The sequence below is a fragment of the Solea senegalensis genome, linkage group LG6 (genome assembly GCF_019176455.1).
Source record: "Solea senegalensis isolate Sse05_10M linkage group LG6, IFAPA_SoseM_1, whole genome shotgun sequence".
NCBI lineage: Eukaryota > Metazoa > Chordata > Actinopteri > Pleuronectiformes > Soleidae > Solea > Solea senegalensis.
In genome coordinates this window covers 13,540,883-13,559,509 of record NC_058026.1, presented here as the reverse complement: position 1 = coordinate 13,559,509, position 18,627 = coordinate 13,540,883, and the positions used below count along the sequence as shown (strand labels likewise).

The window sequence follows — 18,627 nt, the reverse complement described above, 5'->3', positions numbered from 1 at the left end:
CAGACGACTTTATTAAAACTGTGTTTATGTATGTGTGTGTGTGTGTGTTGTACTCTTAGAACCTCTGGAATTATCACCAGTGGCATAATTACATAACAAATTATGCCAAGATGTATGATTTTCCAAGGCCATGGATATTCTAATGGTTGTATGTTTTCTCATAATCTATCGAAGAGTCTTATTGAAGAGCAAAGAGATGTTTTGATGATGTTCTAAATGGATTGCGATTATATTTCTGAACTACCATCGTGTCAACTTGAGAAGACGAGAGGTTCCTAATAGAAGTGAATGAAAGTTTTCAGATTCTTTATAATCAGGAAGGATTTATTCATCGTTATGCAGATTATAATGCAGATGTGTCCAGTTGTCAGATTGTGTCTGTGTCCTGTTGAGTCCCATGTCTGCCATAAAGTGACTGTGTTTCCAGTTTCTAAATGTTAGGAAATTCATTATTCATGAGAGCACACCGACTGACTGACCGTAGGTTAGAAAGACCTTTCTGCACCTGTTTCCATTTGTGTGTTTTTGTGTGTGTGTGTGTGTGTGTGTGTGTGTGTTTGAGTGTGAGCACATGTGCTTGCTGGGGGCTTGCATACATTTATGATTGTGTTAAACTGTGTTCGTGTGCACTGTGTGTTTGGTGTTACTATTGTGGCACAGTCACTTTCTTTCTGTTACTCCACACCTTGCCCCCCTGTGTCCTTCTCCTTGCAGTGAGCATTTTGCTCCCACTCATGGATTTTAACAGTGGATTGGTGTTACTGTGGTCATGCGCGTCATGTCTTCTTCCAATTCACTCTCTTAGAATCCATGAGACTGAGGGAGCAAGTCCACAGCTCCTGCATGGAAAATGTCCGTTGTCACATAGAGATTTGGTCCCGTGCACATGTCTGTTTCTCTGTCATCTGTGTGGCAGAAAGGGAGTTGCCTCGGACACTGATTTAAAAACAGTTTAGCATTGTTGACCCCTAATGGTTCGGATTGGGATTCGGTTTGGCTAATCTGATTTTAGATCTGTGTCAGTTGGCGACTTGTTCCCAGAGCGTGTGACCTTTCACCTCTAACCTGTTTGACTCCGCCCCCCTCAGCCTGAGAACCTTCTATTGGCCAGTAAGCTGAAGGGGGCGGCGGTCAAGTTGGCTGACTTTGGGCTGGCTATCGAGGTGCAAGGGGACCAGCAGGCATGGTTTGGTGAGTATTCATCCATCCATTTTTCAATCTGAATCAGTTGGCCACACAAGCGAGCAACCAAATCAATCAATCTATCGCTCATTTCGTTAGCCTCGTCAATGAATTGCCTGCTCCCTGCCTCCCATTCCACATTTCCTTCCCCATTGCCACTCCTTCAGGTTTTGCCGGCACCCCGGGATACCTGTCTCCGGAAGTTCTGAGGAAAGACCCATATGGCAAACCAGTGGACATGTGGGCCTGCGGTAAATACTCAAATTCTGTCAATGCAACTCACTAAAGCCTCGATCTAAGGCTTAGTCTGACCTGTCACCACCACTGTAGCTTCATCCTGATTCAAGTGGATTATGCAGTGTTAAATGAATGATTTGTTTTTGTTGAATAGTAAAGCACTACTCTGTGTTGTTGTTACTGATTTAAGTGTTTAATTTCACATGTCACCCTCTTCCAGGTGTCATTTTGTACATCCTGCTTGTCGGCTACCCTCCCTTCTGGGATGAGGATCAACACCGCCTCTACCAGCAAATTAAAGCCGGGGCCTATGATGTAAGTTTGCACTTGCTTATACGTTAGGACTATTACTAAAAAACATTTTAATATTTTATTCAAATTCATCAACCTAAAATATGTTGGAAAATGATAGGTGATTTATATGATTTGGGCTCAATCCCATTTCCACTTCGCCCTACCCCTCTGTATTGTGCGTTCATGGTATGTAGGCATTGTGTGTCCTGAATCTTGTTAAGGTAGAGTTTTTCCAGGAAATGGAAATGAGATTTTTATGGATTAACCAAACCTGATATGTTACTGTCATAAAGCTAACAGTGGTTACTAGTTAAAACCGGTCGTGACAACACCCATAAGAATCCAAACTCATGTTTTGAAGCCTCAAGATTTGGAGTGATGGAAAACCACAGACAACGGTTATGGGTAAACTTAAGGGATATGTGACTTAGAATGACTGTTGCGTTTTTACTCTTCTTACTGATGTTAAAGTGTGTATATGTTGTCGTTTGTGTATTTGGGGACAAACAATAGCATCAATAAAACCTTAGTGTTGACAAAGTTAGGGGCACAACTGTTTTTAAGTTAATGTTTCCTTTAAATTTCCCCCTTAACTGCAGATGCTGTGAATCTGTATGCCGACTTCAGCATTGTTACAGACTCCAATGCTACTTTTGGGAGTAGAATGAGAGAAAGTTTATCAGAAAGTTGAAGATGTCATAATGCTGCAGGTCTGGAATAATGTCCACTTCAGCTGTTTCTGTACTTGTCAAAAGCACCCAGGGGTATTGTAAAGACCAGACATTTTCACTTTGTCAGGGTCTGTGAAACAGTGCTTGATCTCTGTGGACTTGAAGTGCACAGTGAACTCTTTGCCAGCCAACATGATCCTGTGAAGCAAACCCGAGTCATGTGACATCCGGAGCGCTATGCGATGTATACCTGTGTATCCCATAGACTATAACAACAGCCGCTAAGGGTATTTTTTATGATGGCATGTTGTATCTCAGGGCTAGATTTTTAACTAGTACCCATTGTAACTCACTTCTATGAGTAAGGAGTAATGAGAAATGGGACTGGCCGTATATTTCATGGTAAACATGCGAACAAACAGATGGTTTTGACATGGTGTTGTTTTTTTGACAGTTCCCATCCCCAGAGTGGGACACTGTAACTCCCGAGGCTAAAGATCTGATCAACAAGATGTTGACCATCAATCCCAGTAAACGCATCACTGCTACAGAGGCCCTCAAACACCCTTGGATCTGCGTATGTGGCACATACACACTCCCAGCACAGACGCAGAAACACTCACATGGGCGACAACACAGCTTTGGACACAACTAACTTACAGCTCCAACGCCCTCTGATCTGATAATGTCATTACACATACACCCATGTCTATACACTATACAACTGTCCCCCCACTGTTTTATGTGCCTACTAATGAACAAATCCCCTTATCTTCCTCCTGCAGCAACGGTCCACTGTAGCGTCCATGATGCACAGGCAGGAGACAGTGGAGTGCCTGAAGAAATTTAACGCCAGGAGGAAACTCAAGGTGAGACCTATAGCAATTCTTCATGTTTCTATTTATGCACAGCAGTCCAGCCATCGCTCACTTCCTCCCTGTCTCTGTGTCCTTCACTGAAGACATTCGGAGGTTAACTCAGAAATGATAAGCTGCCCTCTAGATCCTTCAAGTTGCACTTTTGCTCTGCTCCACTCTCTTGCTGTAACCTTATAATCAATCTTCCTTCCTTCCTTGCTTCCTTCCTTGCTTCCTTCCTTCCTTCCTTCCTTCCTTCCTTTCATCATCATTATTTTCTTCTGTCCATCTCTTCTATCACTGCAGGGAGCCATATTGACCACTTTGCTGGTCACAAGAAACTTCTCAGGTATGTCTCTCTCAGACTAGTGTTTCTCGCAGTCCTGGTTTTCCCCAACATAATCAAAAACATTTCTCTTTAAAAGCAGGTGGTTGGAAATACTTCTTATCCCTTAGTATCAAATGTACTTCTGTTCAATCTTTTTTTAATATACAAGGAAATGCATCTGTTGCACTACAAGACGTGTAGTCAATGTTCTCTATGAAACAATGATCTTGGTACAAATATGCCCTTTGTAAACAGAGTCTCTCTTTATCTAGCTCTTGCTCGATTGCTCTGTTTTGCTCTCAGTCATACTCAGTCTTGTTTTGCATGTGTTTCCTTTGATCTATCTCTAATTTCGGAGGCTCTTATTAGCTCGGCTACTCTCTCCACTCTACAGTACAATGTGCATTTGTCTCTTTTATTCATCTTTTTTTTCCTTTCTTCAATTTTCTTTCCTTCTTTTGTTTGGATTGTGGTTTCCCTTTGAGGTAAGATTTTGTGAGAGGGCAGGGAAATAATATAATAAGTAGTTGTTTGTATTTCTCACCTTTTCTACTATCCAGTCTCATATGCATGTTTGAGGTGTTTAGTATTCAAAAAAGAGCAATGTTGAACCTCACACTCGCAGCAGCAATGTAAGAAAATGAAAGTCAGACAAGAATGCAGCATGCATTTTGAGATGCGATTTATTGTCTAGATTCTTCGTACTGCTAGGAATTGGGTTGTGTGTGCAGCACTAGTGGTTAAGTGCATGCAATTTAAAAATGCTACTCATGTCTTTGGATGCAGGTAGAATCTCCTTTTCATCACCCACTCAACACACACGTAGTCAACTTCCCATCGTTCAGACACTCCCATGTGAACTAGTATTAGGGCTGTCACTTTTTTTTTCCAAAAATGATGCTCAAGTCAATGCAAACGGCCCAATTTTATTTCTGATATCATTCGCTAGAGACACAGGTCTGTCGACCTGATTGGGATCGAGTTACCCGCAGATGAGACCATGTGTTTAGAGTGCACAGATGGCCCTGGCACACACAGATATTCATGAGCCAGCTAATAGAGCTGCAGGTATACAGTGCAGTACCAAAGCACAGGGGTTGCTTGTTATCTGCAGAGAGAGGAGTCTCTCTCGTGTACTGTAGGCTTGCATCTCCAAGATGTAGTCGCTGCTGCGGCTGATGCGGTCATATATCATAGTAGGACACCTTACATACGCCTTCTGCTGGATTCGAAGTAGTAACACTTAAATAGGCGCTTATTTGGAACAGGTAATTAAAGGCTGGATGCGAACATTCTACATTCAAAATAATATTGACGTTTGAATAAAGTGACTGCACTAACTAGCATCTAGATGGAAAACAACTTTTTCACCAGTGGTGGTGCCACTGAAAGCATTTGTTGTATTGCATCATGGAACCTTGCAGTTTGAATTTTTGCACCTGGAGTTTGAAGATGAGCAAAGTTGATTGATTTATTTGCTGCATGTTAACGTAGGTCGGCGCTTGTCACCTCTCGCTCTGAAGTGTTGCCTCTTTATTTCCCTCTACAGCAGCCAAGAGTTTGCTGAACAAGAAAGCAGATGGCGTTAAGGTGAGTTGCTTTGCACAGTGAAAAAAACAACCTGTTACCTTGCATTAGTCTGTTGGAATGATCAGTGGCAGAAGAGCCCTTTTGATTAGTGTTAGTATTATGCATTTTGCCCTTAACATCGTCATTCAGGGACAGTTATTTTGTGGCATGGCACATTGACTATATGCAAGTTATTACAGTATATTTCTATCCTCACCATCCTTTGTCTTTTTAAAAGGCTGCTGTGCTCTGTCCTAATTTGTGTTTGGGTCCAATCTGAAATTACCACGTGATGCAGAGGTGCATATGTTCACATGTGCACTTGAGAGTTGTGTTGAGAGTTTTGTGTGACTGAATGTGTGATTGTGTGTCTATTGTAGCAATTTCAGAACTCTAGTCCATTGTAGAGGTACTAAGTGTCTCTGCGCTGGGTCTTGCACAGGCCCACAGTACGTCATTCCAGGGAAGTAAAAACGTGTTCCGTAGGTGTGCGAAAATAAATTTATAAAAAGAATCAAAAGATATTAAAATCTCCCATGAGGTTCAGCTTTTGCAGTTTTCTTGAACGGTGCTTTTATGTTGGACCTACCTCTGCCAAAGACTCAGTTTGCGCCTACAATTAAAATGCATTTTGGATGATTGTTGCACAAGTGGACGTTGTTTAAAACAAGTGTAACCAACCACCAAGAACAAATCGAAGTAAAACATTTATTTTGTCATCTGAAGAGCAAGATTTAGGGCCCAGTGGATTTCTGTAGTACTGCAGAATATCGTCACAATGCGGTTTTGTCACACATTTTATCTTCATCTAATAATTGCAGTGTCATTTTGCAAGTAATAATGCGGCAATAATCATGAACTCAGCTTTGGATACTCATGATACCCACAGATGACGTGTAGCAGGTGTCCAATTATGAACCGATTATTATTGGTGTTGGGTTGTTACATACATACAAACCTGGGACTATTTATTTGATGACAATCACAGCCAGAGAGAGTGTCTTTATAGTGTACTCTGTGTGTGTGTGTGGGCTCATGTGCGGGTCTGAAAAGTGTGTGTATCATGTCCCCTCTACACTGCCCCCTGCAGGTCAACAACAAAGCCAACACAGTGACCAGTCCTAAAGACACTGGCCCTGCCCCTGCACTGGTATACACACACAACCTCATCCTGCACCTTCGCACCTTCAACAGCATTCACCATCTCCCAAACCTCACCCTCCACTGTGGCGGAGGTACAGGTTCACCCCTTCACAGGGCTCACATCACTTCCTGTTTCCTGAGTAGTAGGGCGATAACGTGGTGAATCATATAACGAACTCCACTTTAGGCTATCCCTGAATGAAATAGTGTGTAGACACGTTTGTGAATGCACAGCATGTCTCAGGTTTAATATACTGTATATGAGGAACAAGAATACAAGAAAAAAATATTCAGAATAATTCAGATTGATTTGTTTATTCATTTATCTGAATTAGCAAAGCATGTATGGGGCTTACCGAGCTTTTCTGCTTTGGACCCACTGGATCACTTTATTTGCCGCATTTTGCCGAAAATATGTCAGAATAAGTTGAATTTGGAGTAATGTGGTCTTAAATCTGTAGTTAGGGGCAACCTCTACCTCACCTCACCTCACCCCTATACAACCCCCTTCCCTGCACCTTGTACACATCTCCTCTCCAAGAATCCCTCTTAGTATAACTATACACACTTACAACATATGCATGAACTCCTGCTGTGTTGTTAAATGAAGTTTGCCTCTTTTTTTTCGGACAAGAATCCAGTTCTTTAGAAGTGATCAGCTCAGTGTATGTGTGCATGGCTGCAAAGTGAGGGTGTCTGCTCCTTGTTGTGCTACTTTTCAAGTGGTTTGGTCGTCGCTCATTGGCTTGTGCATGTGTCTGCTGACGTGAGGCTTACAGTACGTGACTGCTGCGCTGCATGATGTCAGTCTTCCTGTCTCCTCATTGGCTATCAAGACGATTACGCATGAACACAGACACATGACATCTCTCACTCTCCTTCCTCTCTCTCCATCATTACACACACACACACAATGCAGTTGTTATAATCTAGTAATCTAGATTAGAGGGACTGAGCTGGTCATCAAGATCGATTCCATAAAAGCCGGGACATCTGATTACCAAGGCAGATTAGACATTGAGACAGGGAGATAAAGCTATGAAGACAGGGAAAAGAGGGTTCACATAATCAAAGAAGGCTTTACTGTATTTGGTGTCAAACCCATAGCTATGGGGCTAAAACTAAAATATTCAGTGTTACACTGTGTTCACGCACGCTTTATTTTCACAAACATCAAATCAATTTGGTTAATTCTATGAGCAGAGTGAGATCATATCCACTCCCAGCAGCAGCAGCAGAGAATCATCACAGAGAAGAGGTGTCACTCTCTTGTTAGCCTATTTACGCCACCCTTTTTGAGAAGGGTAGGTAGGGCTACCAGCTAAACCTTTTAGGTTGGGTAACTTCAAGCATTTCTGACCCATAGCTGTAGCTCACTGAGCTCGACGAGTGGTGCATCAGGCAATCGATGGATAGATAGATGTCACATTTGCAAAATAAAGGACCCAGATGTGGGATTGCACAATAAAACCAAACATAAATACATGAGGGAGTCAAGGATAACTGAACACAGGAGAAACACGTCACAGACAGTCATGATGGAGGGAAACCACAGCACTACAAAATAAGACAGGCAAGGAAGTCCATGAAAACATGAAAAACAGACAAGCAGGATAGAGGTAGACTTCATAACTGAGAATACACACATACATGCTCCACCATGTTCTGTATTTGGTTCTTTCCAGTTATGTTTTCCCACCACTTCTCTGTCACTTGTTCTGTTGCAGGAACCACAGACAACTGTGATTCACAATCCTGTGGACGGAAACAAGGTATTACAACAAACCACCATATGTTATTGTACCTCTCCTTTCACAGTGCAATTGACTACAACAGTATGTCCCTGTCTTTTACTCACAATGATGATAAATGACCATCATTTGGAAATGCTGGTGATATGATGCAGGCAGTTTTCTCGGTTTGAGCCCAAGTGACAGGCATTTTTCAAAGTGACTGACACTGTATTTTACCATTATGCACATTTCCACTTGTATTTTAAACAAATGCAAAGTACTAATAAGTGTGTGATGTTGTTCTTAAGGAGTCTGTCGAGAGTGCCAACACTACCATCGAGGACGAGGATGTGAAAGGTGGGAAAACTTGATTGTTTATTCTCTCATGCTTATCAGTCCGATCACTCCTGCATGTTTTTCATCATCCTGTTATATAACTCAGTTTACTAACCAACACCCCTCCTCTTCCCAGCTCTTCTTGTAAAACACAGACCGCTCTGATGGTTTTTGTCCTACCCTCCCTAACATTTTCTCACATTTTATGTCTGAGGATGATGATGAAATGTGTGACCACTGCTTGCTTTAATAAAATATTTTTGTTTTCCTTTTTCTTTCCACAATTTTTTTTTATGATTTGTTGAATACATGAATCTCCCACTGCAATAACGACCCCGTCTTTGCCCTTACATACATGTACTTAAAACAATCCCCAATTTGGTGACATTCCACACACACACACACACACACACACACACACGCTCATGCACTTGACAGCTCGTCGTCTAGGCAGCTTAGTGAGTGGTATCTTGAGCTCTAAGAGCCGTTCCTCACAGATGTCTGACTCGAGACAGACGCCCACCTCCTCAGTTCAGAGTAAGTCCTTCCACAGTGAGGGAGGTGCCACTCTCTTGTCAGTCATCATTGTAGAAAAATGCACTCAAAATGTCAAGTGTCTTTTACTCTTGTGTTCCTAGTTTTTCAAAGCATTTCCCCAACTTAACTTTTTGTTTGGTATATTGCTCCCCGTGTTGCTTTGACTTCTTCCTCACCAGTGAAAAGAAACCTCTGTTTTTTAACCCATACATTACCTGCTTCTTCCATCCAGATACCTTTTCTGCATTTGAATAGAAATATGTACTTTCCTGTTGTATTTTTGTGTCTTGTAGATACCGATACTCTTCTCACTCCTCCATTTCCCCTTTTGTTCTGAATGACCTCATATACGCTCATGCTGACACTAGAGATGATGTCTTTCAAGGAATAAATGATATAAATATTATGTATTTTTGTTGCACAAATTAAGCAATTTTTTCAATATCCCTCAGCCTGCACCAATAACAATAAAGGTAACCACCAGCATTACTGAGTTAGATCTGGTTTTGTAGAGAGTACTTGCATCTGAACATTGATTTGTCTTTGTCCATGTTTCAGCTTTGTTGGGTGAAAGCAATCGTGTCATCCTGCATTAACCTGCCTGATATCATTATTAGTCATGGGAGGCTCTCTTGTTCTCGTGCTACACAAACACAAAATCGCTTTGTGGAAAAACCTTTTTCGAATGCCTTCCATTTCTAATAAATTTGAAACCCTGCCAATTTGTAGACTAGAATCCATTTCTGGCTGATTTGATGTCAGATGTTCCGTTCTCTGCTCTACATAAACAAGTAGCAATTATATTTGTCTGTGCGTGAAGTCGTTGATGTTCTGTGATCTTGTGTTGCAGCTCGCAAACAGGAAATTATCAAAGTTACTGAGCAGTTGATTGAGTCCATCAACAATGGAGACTTTGAGGCCTATGCGTAAGTTGTTCAGTAACATCTAAGTTGATTGTAGTGATCTTTCAACTGTTGCTGATTCCGTACTCTCTCTTTTTCCCTTATAGGAAGATATGTGATCCTGGTCTGACCACGTTTGAACCTGAGGCCTTGGGCAACCTGGTGGAAGGACATGACTTCCATCGCTTCTACTTTGAGAATGGTGAGAGCAGAAAATGTACATTTTATATCATAAAATAAAAGCTGTTGAGTTCAGAATGAGTCGCTTGTGCACGTTGAGCACTGTTACCGCTGAGTTGTAGCAGCTGTGTTTCTGAAAGGTGAAAGGAGTCGAATGGTTCTGAAGCAAAACTTTGGCCTTTGGAAGAACAGGAGGTGTTTAGGGTTCACAAACTTCAACTTTCAACATTATCTTGCTTACATTGGCTTGATTTGCTGACTTTTCTAATTGATGAGTTCTTTGCACTGACGCACAGTAAGAAAACTCCCTGTTTGCTTCTCAGTGGAGAGGACTTGCTTAATTTTATATCCCCCATATATCCTCCAAAATAGCCTAGTCACTGAAAAATATGAGTTAACTATAGTTATATCTATGCATTCTTTATCATTCTATATCAATAGTGGGCCGTGTGAGTTTACAGTTCATGTTTGCTGGTGCTGTGTACGAACTACCCTAGAGCACGAAAGCTGTCATGAATAATGACTGCTATAGATAGTGGAATATCTCCAGTCTCTGTAAAAATAGATCAAATCAACCCGTCATGTCCCAGAAAACTCAGTCTCTTGGCAAGTCTGTGCTTGTCCACTATCCAACATCAACACATTGGAGACTTACACGTCCCCTTGTTTCCATACAAGTTAGTGTATTCTTTTCAGAGGGAATCTGTTTATTTTTGTGTGTGTGTGTGTGTGCAGCAGCTCTCATAACCTCCCTGTAATCAGCCGCTGTGTCTCATTTGCAGCCTTGTCCAAAGGGAATAAACCAGTGCACACCATCCTCCTGAACCCACATGTGCACCTAATTGGGGAAAATGCGGCGTGTATTGCCTACATTCGTCTGACCCAGTACATGGATGGCAGCGGGATGCCCCGCACCATGCAATCAGAGGAGACCCGCGTGTGGCACCGCCGTGATGGCAAGTGGCAGAACATCCACTTCCACCGCTCCGGCTCGCCCAGCATCCCCTCCCAGTAAGAAACAGTAAAAAACACACAGCAGACATTTTGAGAGAAACTGACATTTTAATGGTGACCTTGTTGTAAAGCATCTACCTTTGTGTATACAGTACATTAAGAATAGGTGCGTTCACAGCTAACAAAAACGAGTCCACACATGTTCGTGAAAGAAAACCTTGTTATTTCCTGTGAACATGTTTTCCTACTTTTCTCAAGCCTGCTGAGCATCTAGTGATTACAGAAACTGGATGAGCGTGCCTGTAGACATTCAAAACTGTAGACTACCATTAAACGGGCTTTTCCTTCTCAGCTTAGTGTTAGGTTTCTCTACAAGCTTCTGTTACTGGATCTGTCAAGCTTTGCACAAAGCACACACCAGCAAAGTATTTTAATTGGTTGTAGCGACGGGTTGTAGCTGGTGTGAACTCACGGTAAAACTTTGTGAGTCATGAGTCGGTCTTTCCTTTTTACTTACTTAGAAACACATATAATCATGAAGGATTATGTTGCCCCACCTAACATGTGCAATAAAAGTAACCGGAGAGGAAGTTAGATGTTAATAATGCACAACCTGTCCACACTTTCCAGAAAAGAGGATTAATTATGACACTAAATAAAGTAATGTGTGTGGGTGGGTCACAAGTGTGTAAATTGTGGCAGGCACTTTTTATATTCATAATAAATTGGGCTTACTTATATTATATTATACTCTATCATGCCCTAATGTCTGCTGTAAACATTTGCTTTGTGTAATTTGGCTCTACTGATTCATATTTATGTTTTCTATTTCTTTCTTGTTGCAGTTAATGGATTATAACGTTTGAAAAAAACAAACAAAAAAAAACATCCCGTCAGCAAATCAAGTAGGGCAGACAATAACCAACCCATGGCTGCTCTTCGACCTTTGGCTCCTCTTTAAGGACATAACATCGCACAGGATATCAATACATTTTACTGTTATGGCATTTTATTAATGGACGTCATTCGAAACCCACCATGGGGTGGCTGCACACTGTATTTGGACATTATGAAACAAGCATATTGACATTTGTTTGTTTGTTTTTTAAGATGTTTTGGTATGCATTTTAAATATAAAATAGAGATGTTTAAAGATCTACTACTGTAACCTCTCCCAAAAATTAGTTCTGTATTTTTACGTGTATTTATGTGTGCGCAATACAAACATTTGGAAGATCAGAATGTTAAAAATGAGCTTGCTTTAATTCTGGTGATGTACATACATTGTGATTGTTGGTAAAAAAGAAAAAAGAAAAAAAAGAAACAAATGTTGAATTTGCTTTTCTTCCCATCAGAGGAATTAAGACTTTATGTAAAATCCAGTTTATGGGCTACATTTCTGTTTGCTATGAGCTAAGTCACACTGTTTTGATTTCAACCTATAATAGTAATTTAAATGTGAAGAAAAGCAGAGCAGCTTACACTTTGCATTGAGGTATGTTTGCCTTTATATCAGTGAAATAAGAAATAAGAGAATGTAGCATATATGTAATATAAGACAATTCAAGACTATTGTGTAGTGCATGGGGGCAGGTATTGTGAGTAAGACCATATGATACTATAATATCTTCTGTTTGATCTGTGACTCATTGACTTGTTTTCATTTGGTAATGTTGTGCATTAGGTGCATTAGTCCTGTCCCAAATGTTTCTAATGTCCTGCAATATCATGCAACCGCTGTAAAAACAGTGACAGTTGACATTCAGCATACATTTCAAACCCTCATATCTAAGAGGAGGAAAAACAAACTCCTGGTGGCAGAAGCACTCCTTATATTTGTATAAAAATGAGAGGAAATCAAGTTCATCTCTCATTATCTTTGTTATTGTATGATGGTTATTTTAGGGTTTTCTTTTGTCATTGTATCCTTGTCATTTCCGGTGTGTCGCCAGTTGCACAGAGAAGGTGGAGATAAGCCAATAAGTCTGGAAATGTTGTGCAAGCATTGGATTACGGTCATGCCAGTCTGGTGAAAGAGAGTTGGACTGTATTAAATGTCTGGATGTCTTCCTCTGATGATCAGTGCTTCAACTAGCCAGTGGTCTCCCCACCACAGCGAGACAATGCCAGTGTCTTTGTCATCCTTAACGTTTGCCCTTTTATTTGGTTTGTCTCTTCTTTTTTTCTAAGGGGAAAATATGATAGAAACATTTCTTTCGACGAAAAGTATGATGTCAGTGCAATGCACCACTCCTTATATGGTGTGTACCTGTTGCCAGCATGGCAATGGTTGGCTTAACATGTTTATGTAATAAATAAATCAACTAAAAGGTGTGATAATGAGTTCAAACTTGTTGTATTACATTTTTCCCCCCAAAACACAAGCAAACAATACATCACTGTCAGGGTTCGTACCACAGAGCTTGGATCCAAATATGCACGAGACTGACTCAGATACGTAAAATCGAAATGAGGCTTTATTGCTCTCTCAAAAACATGAACAAAAAAGAATGCCGATCGCAAGAGCAAAAAACTATAAACCAGAACGTAAACTAGATCAACTTGGACCGTAACTCTAAACATGAAAACATAAACTAGATCAACTCTCTAAGCATGAACAAGGTAACGAAGAACAGGGAGAAAGAAACGCACTGACAAAGGACAAAGGGAAATGAGTGCCTTAAGAAGGGGAAAATCAGGGAATGACACCAGGTGCAAACACTCAAGGTAATCAGACAAGACAAGGACAAGGTAGACGAAGTGCAGACCAACAGGAAACCCTAAACCCTCACCAAAATAAAACAGGAAATGACAAAAACGTGACTCCCAAAACCAACATAACTTACAAATTTGCCAACGTGTAACAATCATAGGTGACAGCACAACTAACAAAGAAAAGATAGGGAAAACCTAATAATCATAATAAATATGATAATAACGCTTGGTGCCACACTTGGAGCAATTAAAACTGGAGCCTCACTTTATCACACCCTCCAGCTCTCCACTTTTAGTACACCACGTGTCTGAATCATCCCTTTACACCTACACAGTTAAAAATAAATGCGCACGGAAATTAAACTCACACGACTTTAAATTTAGCCTTGTTTACTGTACTTGACAGATTGCTGCAGTGCATCGTGTTCTCTAGAACAAACACAAATACCTGAAGTTTAATTTAAACAGATACACACATGGACTGGACAACTTCTGATGAAGTTGGTACTCTTGTGACATCTTGTGGATAAAGTACAACGTGTGCGAAACTTTTATCCCAAATATAAATAAAGTAAATAAAAATAGCTTATTATACTGTTATTATTAACGACTGTATGATTAAGTTTATTTATCAGAATTATCAATGAATTAATAATTATTCAGTTATGCAGGTGGTCAAATTTCTTTCACTTTATTCGCGCTATTCCTGACCTGCTTTTAGCAGCACAGGACGGGGGAGACACCAGATCAACTCAGAAATGATTGAGGATTAATCGTGTGCAGCATGTTGTATGTTTTTAAATATGCAGTTTTGTTGAGTTCAGTTGCAAAAAAATCAGATCATTCAAAACACACACCAATCCATTTGTAGACTTTTATTCTCTATCAGCCATAGACACTGCAGCCATTTTGTTTTTGTCTTTTTGATTTTGTAATACAGTAATACATGCCCTTATAGATATGTATATGCATTGTATATGTATATAACTGTCATCATAACAGAAAAGGGATGCTGATTCTTCAAATTAAAAGCATACCTGTCACAGTGAACTTCCACTAGTTTGCATTTTACATTTTTCTAAATCACAAAGTAAACAGTGAGAGTGAAAGAAATACATTGCATGTTGTAGATACAGACAGTAGCGAAACTCAGAGCCGTGATTAATGGTATATTTAAGCTCTCAACCTGCGTCAACACGTGTATGCCTGGTGTATTATTTTCTCTTACGTATCACCTGATATATCCATATATCCAGTGCACAAGAAGCAATGTTTTCCCTCCTAACATTCAGGAGTGCAAATACGATTTGTGTAAAATAAATACTGTTATTTTTCTTTGCTGAGACTAGCAAAACTCTTTCACTACACTCACACACTCGTTCGCCCACAAGCAGACACCACGACTGTACCGATACCTGGTATGATACACTTTCTGTTTCAAAAGCTAACCTAATAAAACTCAAACTTAAAATTAAAATTAAAAAAAAGATCTATACTAACTAGTAAACAGAATTCATAGTCAATTCAATAGTCAAATAGTCAGTATAGTCAGAATTCAATAGTCAAAAATAAACTTGAAAGTATCTCCAAACATCAAACTTTAAACATTAAAATTAATCAAATATATCCTTCTCAACTCAGCAGTCAATGCAGTATTTTACCCAACACATGCATGGAGAAACTAATGGGAGCCTCAGTATGTTCTCACTCACACATTCACCAGCCGTACAATAGTCAAGTCAAGATCAACAACTTAAGAAAACTGAATGAATTATATCACACATAAAAACACAGAGACAGACAGACAGACAGACAGAAGGGAAAGAGAGACAGAGGTGCAATCCATAAAACTACAAAGCAGTCAAAGCTAGGATCATAATGACTGATGTTGATTCGTCATGCCTGCTCTACTTCAGATGAGTGATTATTAATTCCTAGGCTACAGATGTCAGTAATGTCTAGATTATAGATACTATATAATTCCCAAAGACAGATTACACATAGCCCACACAAAACACAGCAGCAGCAGCAGCAGCAGTTGATACAGTCTGGTTTCTCTGTGTGACATCATGACCACCGGACTCAAACGTACAGGTAGTGCAGTGAGTGAAACAGTTTTTTGTTATGAACATCTGAGAAACTGGTTATAAGAGGCAGTGCTGTCTTTCAGTTAAAGCACCTACCAAGTGTTTTGCAGGTAAAGTGTTCCTTACCTTCAAGAGTGTGAGTGTTGAGTTAGTTAATGTATTATTACACAGTTTTTTCACCCCATCTACCACAGCATAAGGACAAATCATTTCAAAGACATATTGGACATGGGAAGTAAAATGAATCAGGAAAACAACAAATGTGTTTCTTTGGTCACAAAAAAGGCAAAACAACATCAAGACATGAACAAAATGCATGGATAATAAATAATAATGATAATAATACTAATCATAAGGATAATGCCATCCAGGGAAGAAAACTCAACATTGTGAACAAGATGTCATCTTCCTGGACTTGAATAGGAAGACTGTGGTAGCTTTGAGGTGCCATGGTGCACACTGGGATTGCAGTTGGTTAATGCATAGGATTAGGGGAGACTTTAGCATGGACAAAGCCAGGAAGTCAGTGGGAGGGGGGAGTGTTAGACAATCCTCTACTCTTCATCCTCCTCTTCACCCTTATCACTGTCCTCCTCCTCGTCTTCGTGGTAATGATGTAAGAGCTGGTGGAGATGCTGCTGAAGATCACGTACTTTGGATCCTTTTTTGGGATTGTCCACTTGCTCTAGAAGAACATGTTTACGCTGCCCAGCTCCCTTCACCACTGTCCGTCGGAGGGTGCGACCTTTACGCATGTGAGCCCTGCAAAATAAGAAAGGTCAATATCCTCAAAAACGCTGTGTGGCTACATGGAAGTGAAAGAACAGATTATTTATGTGAGGGAAGCAAAACACAAATCACAATAACCAGCATACAGTTATCAGTTTGTGTTGAATTAATTCACAACTACAGCACTTCAGCAATAGAATAGTAAAACTGCCTCCTGATGGGTGACTTCTTCAAGACTTCAAGACAAAAAAAAGGATTTCGTCACCATGAGCCATCAAAACAATATCTTGGAGTTGTCTGGAGGGATGAATACTATTCTTCCAAAATGTTGCTTTTTTATTGCTTGTTCTAATAATAATAGTGGAGCATGCAGTCTGACACAAAGCTCTTTAATTGGGAATCTGGTTAAGGTAAAGACCATGGGATTTACATGATCATTTTCATGCACCCATGTCCTTCTACCATGTCCTATTTATTTTATAAGTTTTTTTGTACACAAGTTTGTATATCTTGTCACTGTACGATTTTCTAAACCTTACTATAACACAGTACACATGAATTGAGCCACACAGTATTGTTGGCAACATGATCCTCTAGCTGTGACTTAATACTTAATAATAGACTCAATGATAATATGACAATAATAATTTATTAGTATATTAGTACTATTTTAAATACGAGTAAAATTAATAAAACCACAGCACGGCCAATCACGTTTAGAAAGTCACACTAACGTAACACAACCGGCACACCAACAATCCAAGACGTGCTCCAGCACTCACACACCTCCTGACCACTGTACCGTCTTCTTTATGAGTCTCTTGCTCGACCACATGAGGGAGCTTTGTTCTGCTACAACCACTTATATAACCTAGTGCCTGGTGGCATTAAACAGAGAAAACAGTCTTCACTTCCTATGACATGATGCAGAAATGAAAACACACCCATTTAGTTCATGTAACAACGTCTGCAGTGAAGTGTGCATGAAGTGTATCGGAGAGTCATATACAAAGTTTGGGTTAATGGTGACAAGGCTGTTAACAAACCTGTTTGAAGTCGTCTTGGGCTGTGGGGAGGTCAGAGGACAAGGACGGATCCCCCTGAAGGGTCATCGTCCTTTCACCTTCCATCACTACTGTCTTTTCCATGAGACTGACCTTACTACCCTCAGCCGTCTCCTGCTTTGATGCTGAGAAACCCTCACATTCAGCAAATGTAACCTAGGTCAGAAGAAAAAGTGTTGGCGTGTTTTCTGTTAAAAGGAACTTAATAATAAACTCGTAATATACAGGACACACACACCTCGGTATGGTCTCCTTCACTCTTCAGTACAGTCCGCTTCACAACCTTGGAGTAGCCGTCTCCCTCTGCCATACTGATGGACTCCTGTGGAGCTCCTTCCAAGGACACCTCTTCTCGCTGCACGCCGTCCACAGACACACATTTGCGAACAATTTTACGGGTAACCTAAGGAGAAGCACGTGTTGAAAGACATTTTGTTGATTAGGGATGTGTCTGCCTTTAACCCAATTTCATTTCTCATTTTTACCCCATACCGCTTGCCCCTTGAAACTAGGTTACAAAGGGTAGTGTTCAAATCAACCCAGTATGGAACACCTCTCTAAGAATATGATGTAAGCAGCCGTCATGTAAGCAATCACAGTTTTTGCAGGAGATTCAACATGCTCTCATTTAAAAAAAGCTGTTTTGGAAATACAAGTGGACCAGTTTATGGAATGTACAGAAGACTGAAACATGTTTTGTTATGGTTAGCATAGCTACACAACTTTCTAACCAAAGTTAGCTTTATGAAATTATCATTATTTTCCTTGGATGCAGTCAATCTCATGGCCCTCAATTTGATGTGTGCTCTGCAAAAAGCTCCTTTTGAGGGGCTAGTTAGCCCTTTCACTTCACCTTACCTAAAACAGAGCTACACAGAGAGGGGTGCTGTTTACGTCTAAATGAAATGCAACAACACGACAAGGAGCCATTGAAGCTTTACCGTTTTGACAACGAGGTGTCCATTTTCATCCCGATACTTTTCCTCTGTCACTGACTGAGGGGGGAGGTCAAACATCTCATCAGCCTTTAAGGGAACCAAGATAAACAATTATCAGGAACGGCAGCTTGGATCAATGTAATGTTTGTGTTTAATTCAGTTTCAAAAAAA

The 18,627-nt window shown here is 40.4% G+C and overlaps 2 protein-coding genes across 29 annotated transcripts in view; one reads left to right on the top strand and one right to left on the bottom strand.

Moving 5' to 3' along the window:
- Positions 1-13,267, top strand: part of camk2d2 (calcium/calmodulin-dependent protein kinase (CaM kinase) II delta 2) — a 32,268-nt gene extending 19,001 nt beyond the window's left edge. Inside the window, exons 7-22 of one of the 12 annotated variants that reach the window (XM_044027878.1) lie at positions 1,089-1,191; positions 1,350-1,433; positions 1,640-1,734; positions 2,839-2,961; positions 3,170-3,253; positions 3,548-3,590; positions 5,122-5,159; positions 6,229-6,288; positions 8,009-8,053; positions 8,323-8,371; positions 8,789-8,887; positions 9,340-9,360; positions 9,738-9,813; positions 9,897-9,991; positions 10,752-10,980; positions 11,769-13,267. In XM_044027878.1, coding sequence (XP_043883813.1) covers positions 1,089-1,191; positions 1,350-1,433; positions 1,640-1,734; positions 2,839-2,961; positions 3,170-3,253; positions 3,548-3,590; positions 5,122-5,159; positions 6,229-6,288; positions 8,009-8,053; positions 8,323-8,371; positions 8,789-8,887; positions 9,340-9,360; positions 9,738-9,813; positions 9,897-9,991; positions 10,752-10,980; positions 11,769-11,772 — 1,248 coding nt within the window. In that variant the 3' untranslated portion in view covers positions 11,773-13,267. Of the gene's footprint in view, positions 1-1,088; positions 1,192-1,349; positions 1,434-1,639; positions 1,735-2,838; positions 2,962-3,169; positions 3,254-3,547; positions 3,591-5,118; positions 5,160-6,228; positions 6,289-8,008; positions 8,054-8,322; positions 8,372-8,788; positions 8,888-9,339; positions 9,361-9,737; positions 9,814-9,896; positions 9,992-10,751; positions 10,985-11,768 lie in introns of those variants that run through there. The other 11 variants (XM_044027876.1, XM_044027881.1, XM_044027883.1 and 8 more) reach the window with 11 other exon arrangements.
- Positions 13,268-14,500: 1,233 nt separating this feature from the next.
- The window catches only part of ank2a (ankyrin 2a, neuronal), a 63,310-nt gene continuing 59,183 nt past the window's right edge, over positions 14,501-18,627 (bottom strand). For 16 of the 17 annotated variants that reach the window (XM_044027855.1, XM_044027866.1, XM_044027862.1 and 13 more), the window contains 5 exons: positions 18,460-18,543; positions 17,757-17,921; positions 17,501-17,674; positions 17,241-17,332; positions 14,501-16,487 (listed from right to left, as the gene is read on the bottom strand). In XM_044027855.1, the coding sequence (XP_043883790.1) occupies positions 16,280-16,487; positions 17,241-17,332; positions 17,501-17,674; positions 17,757-17,921; positions 18,460-18,543 (723 nt within the window). In that variant the 3' untranslated portion in view covers positions 14,501-16,279. The remainder of the gene's footprint in view (positions 16,488-17,240; positions 17,333-17,500; positions 17,675-17,756; positions 17,922-18,459; positions 18,544-18,627) is intronic. The other variant, XM_044027865.1, reaches the window with a different exon arrangement.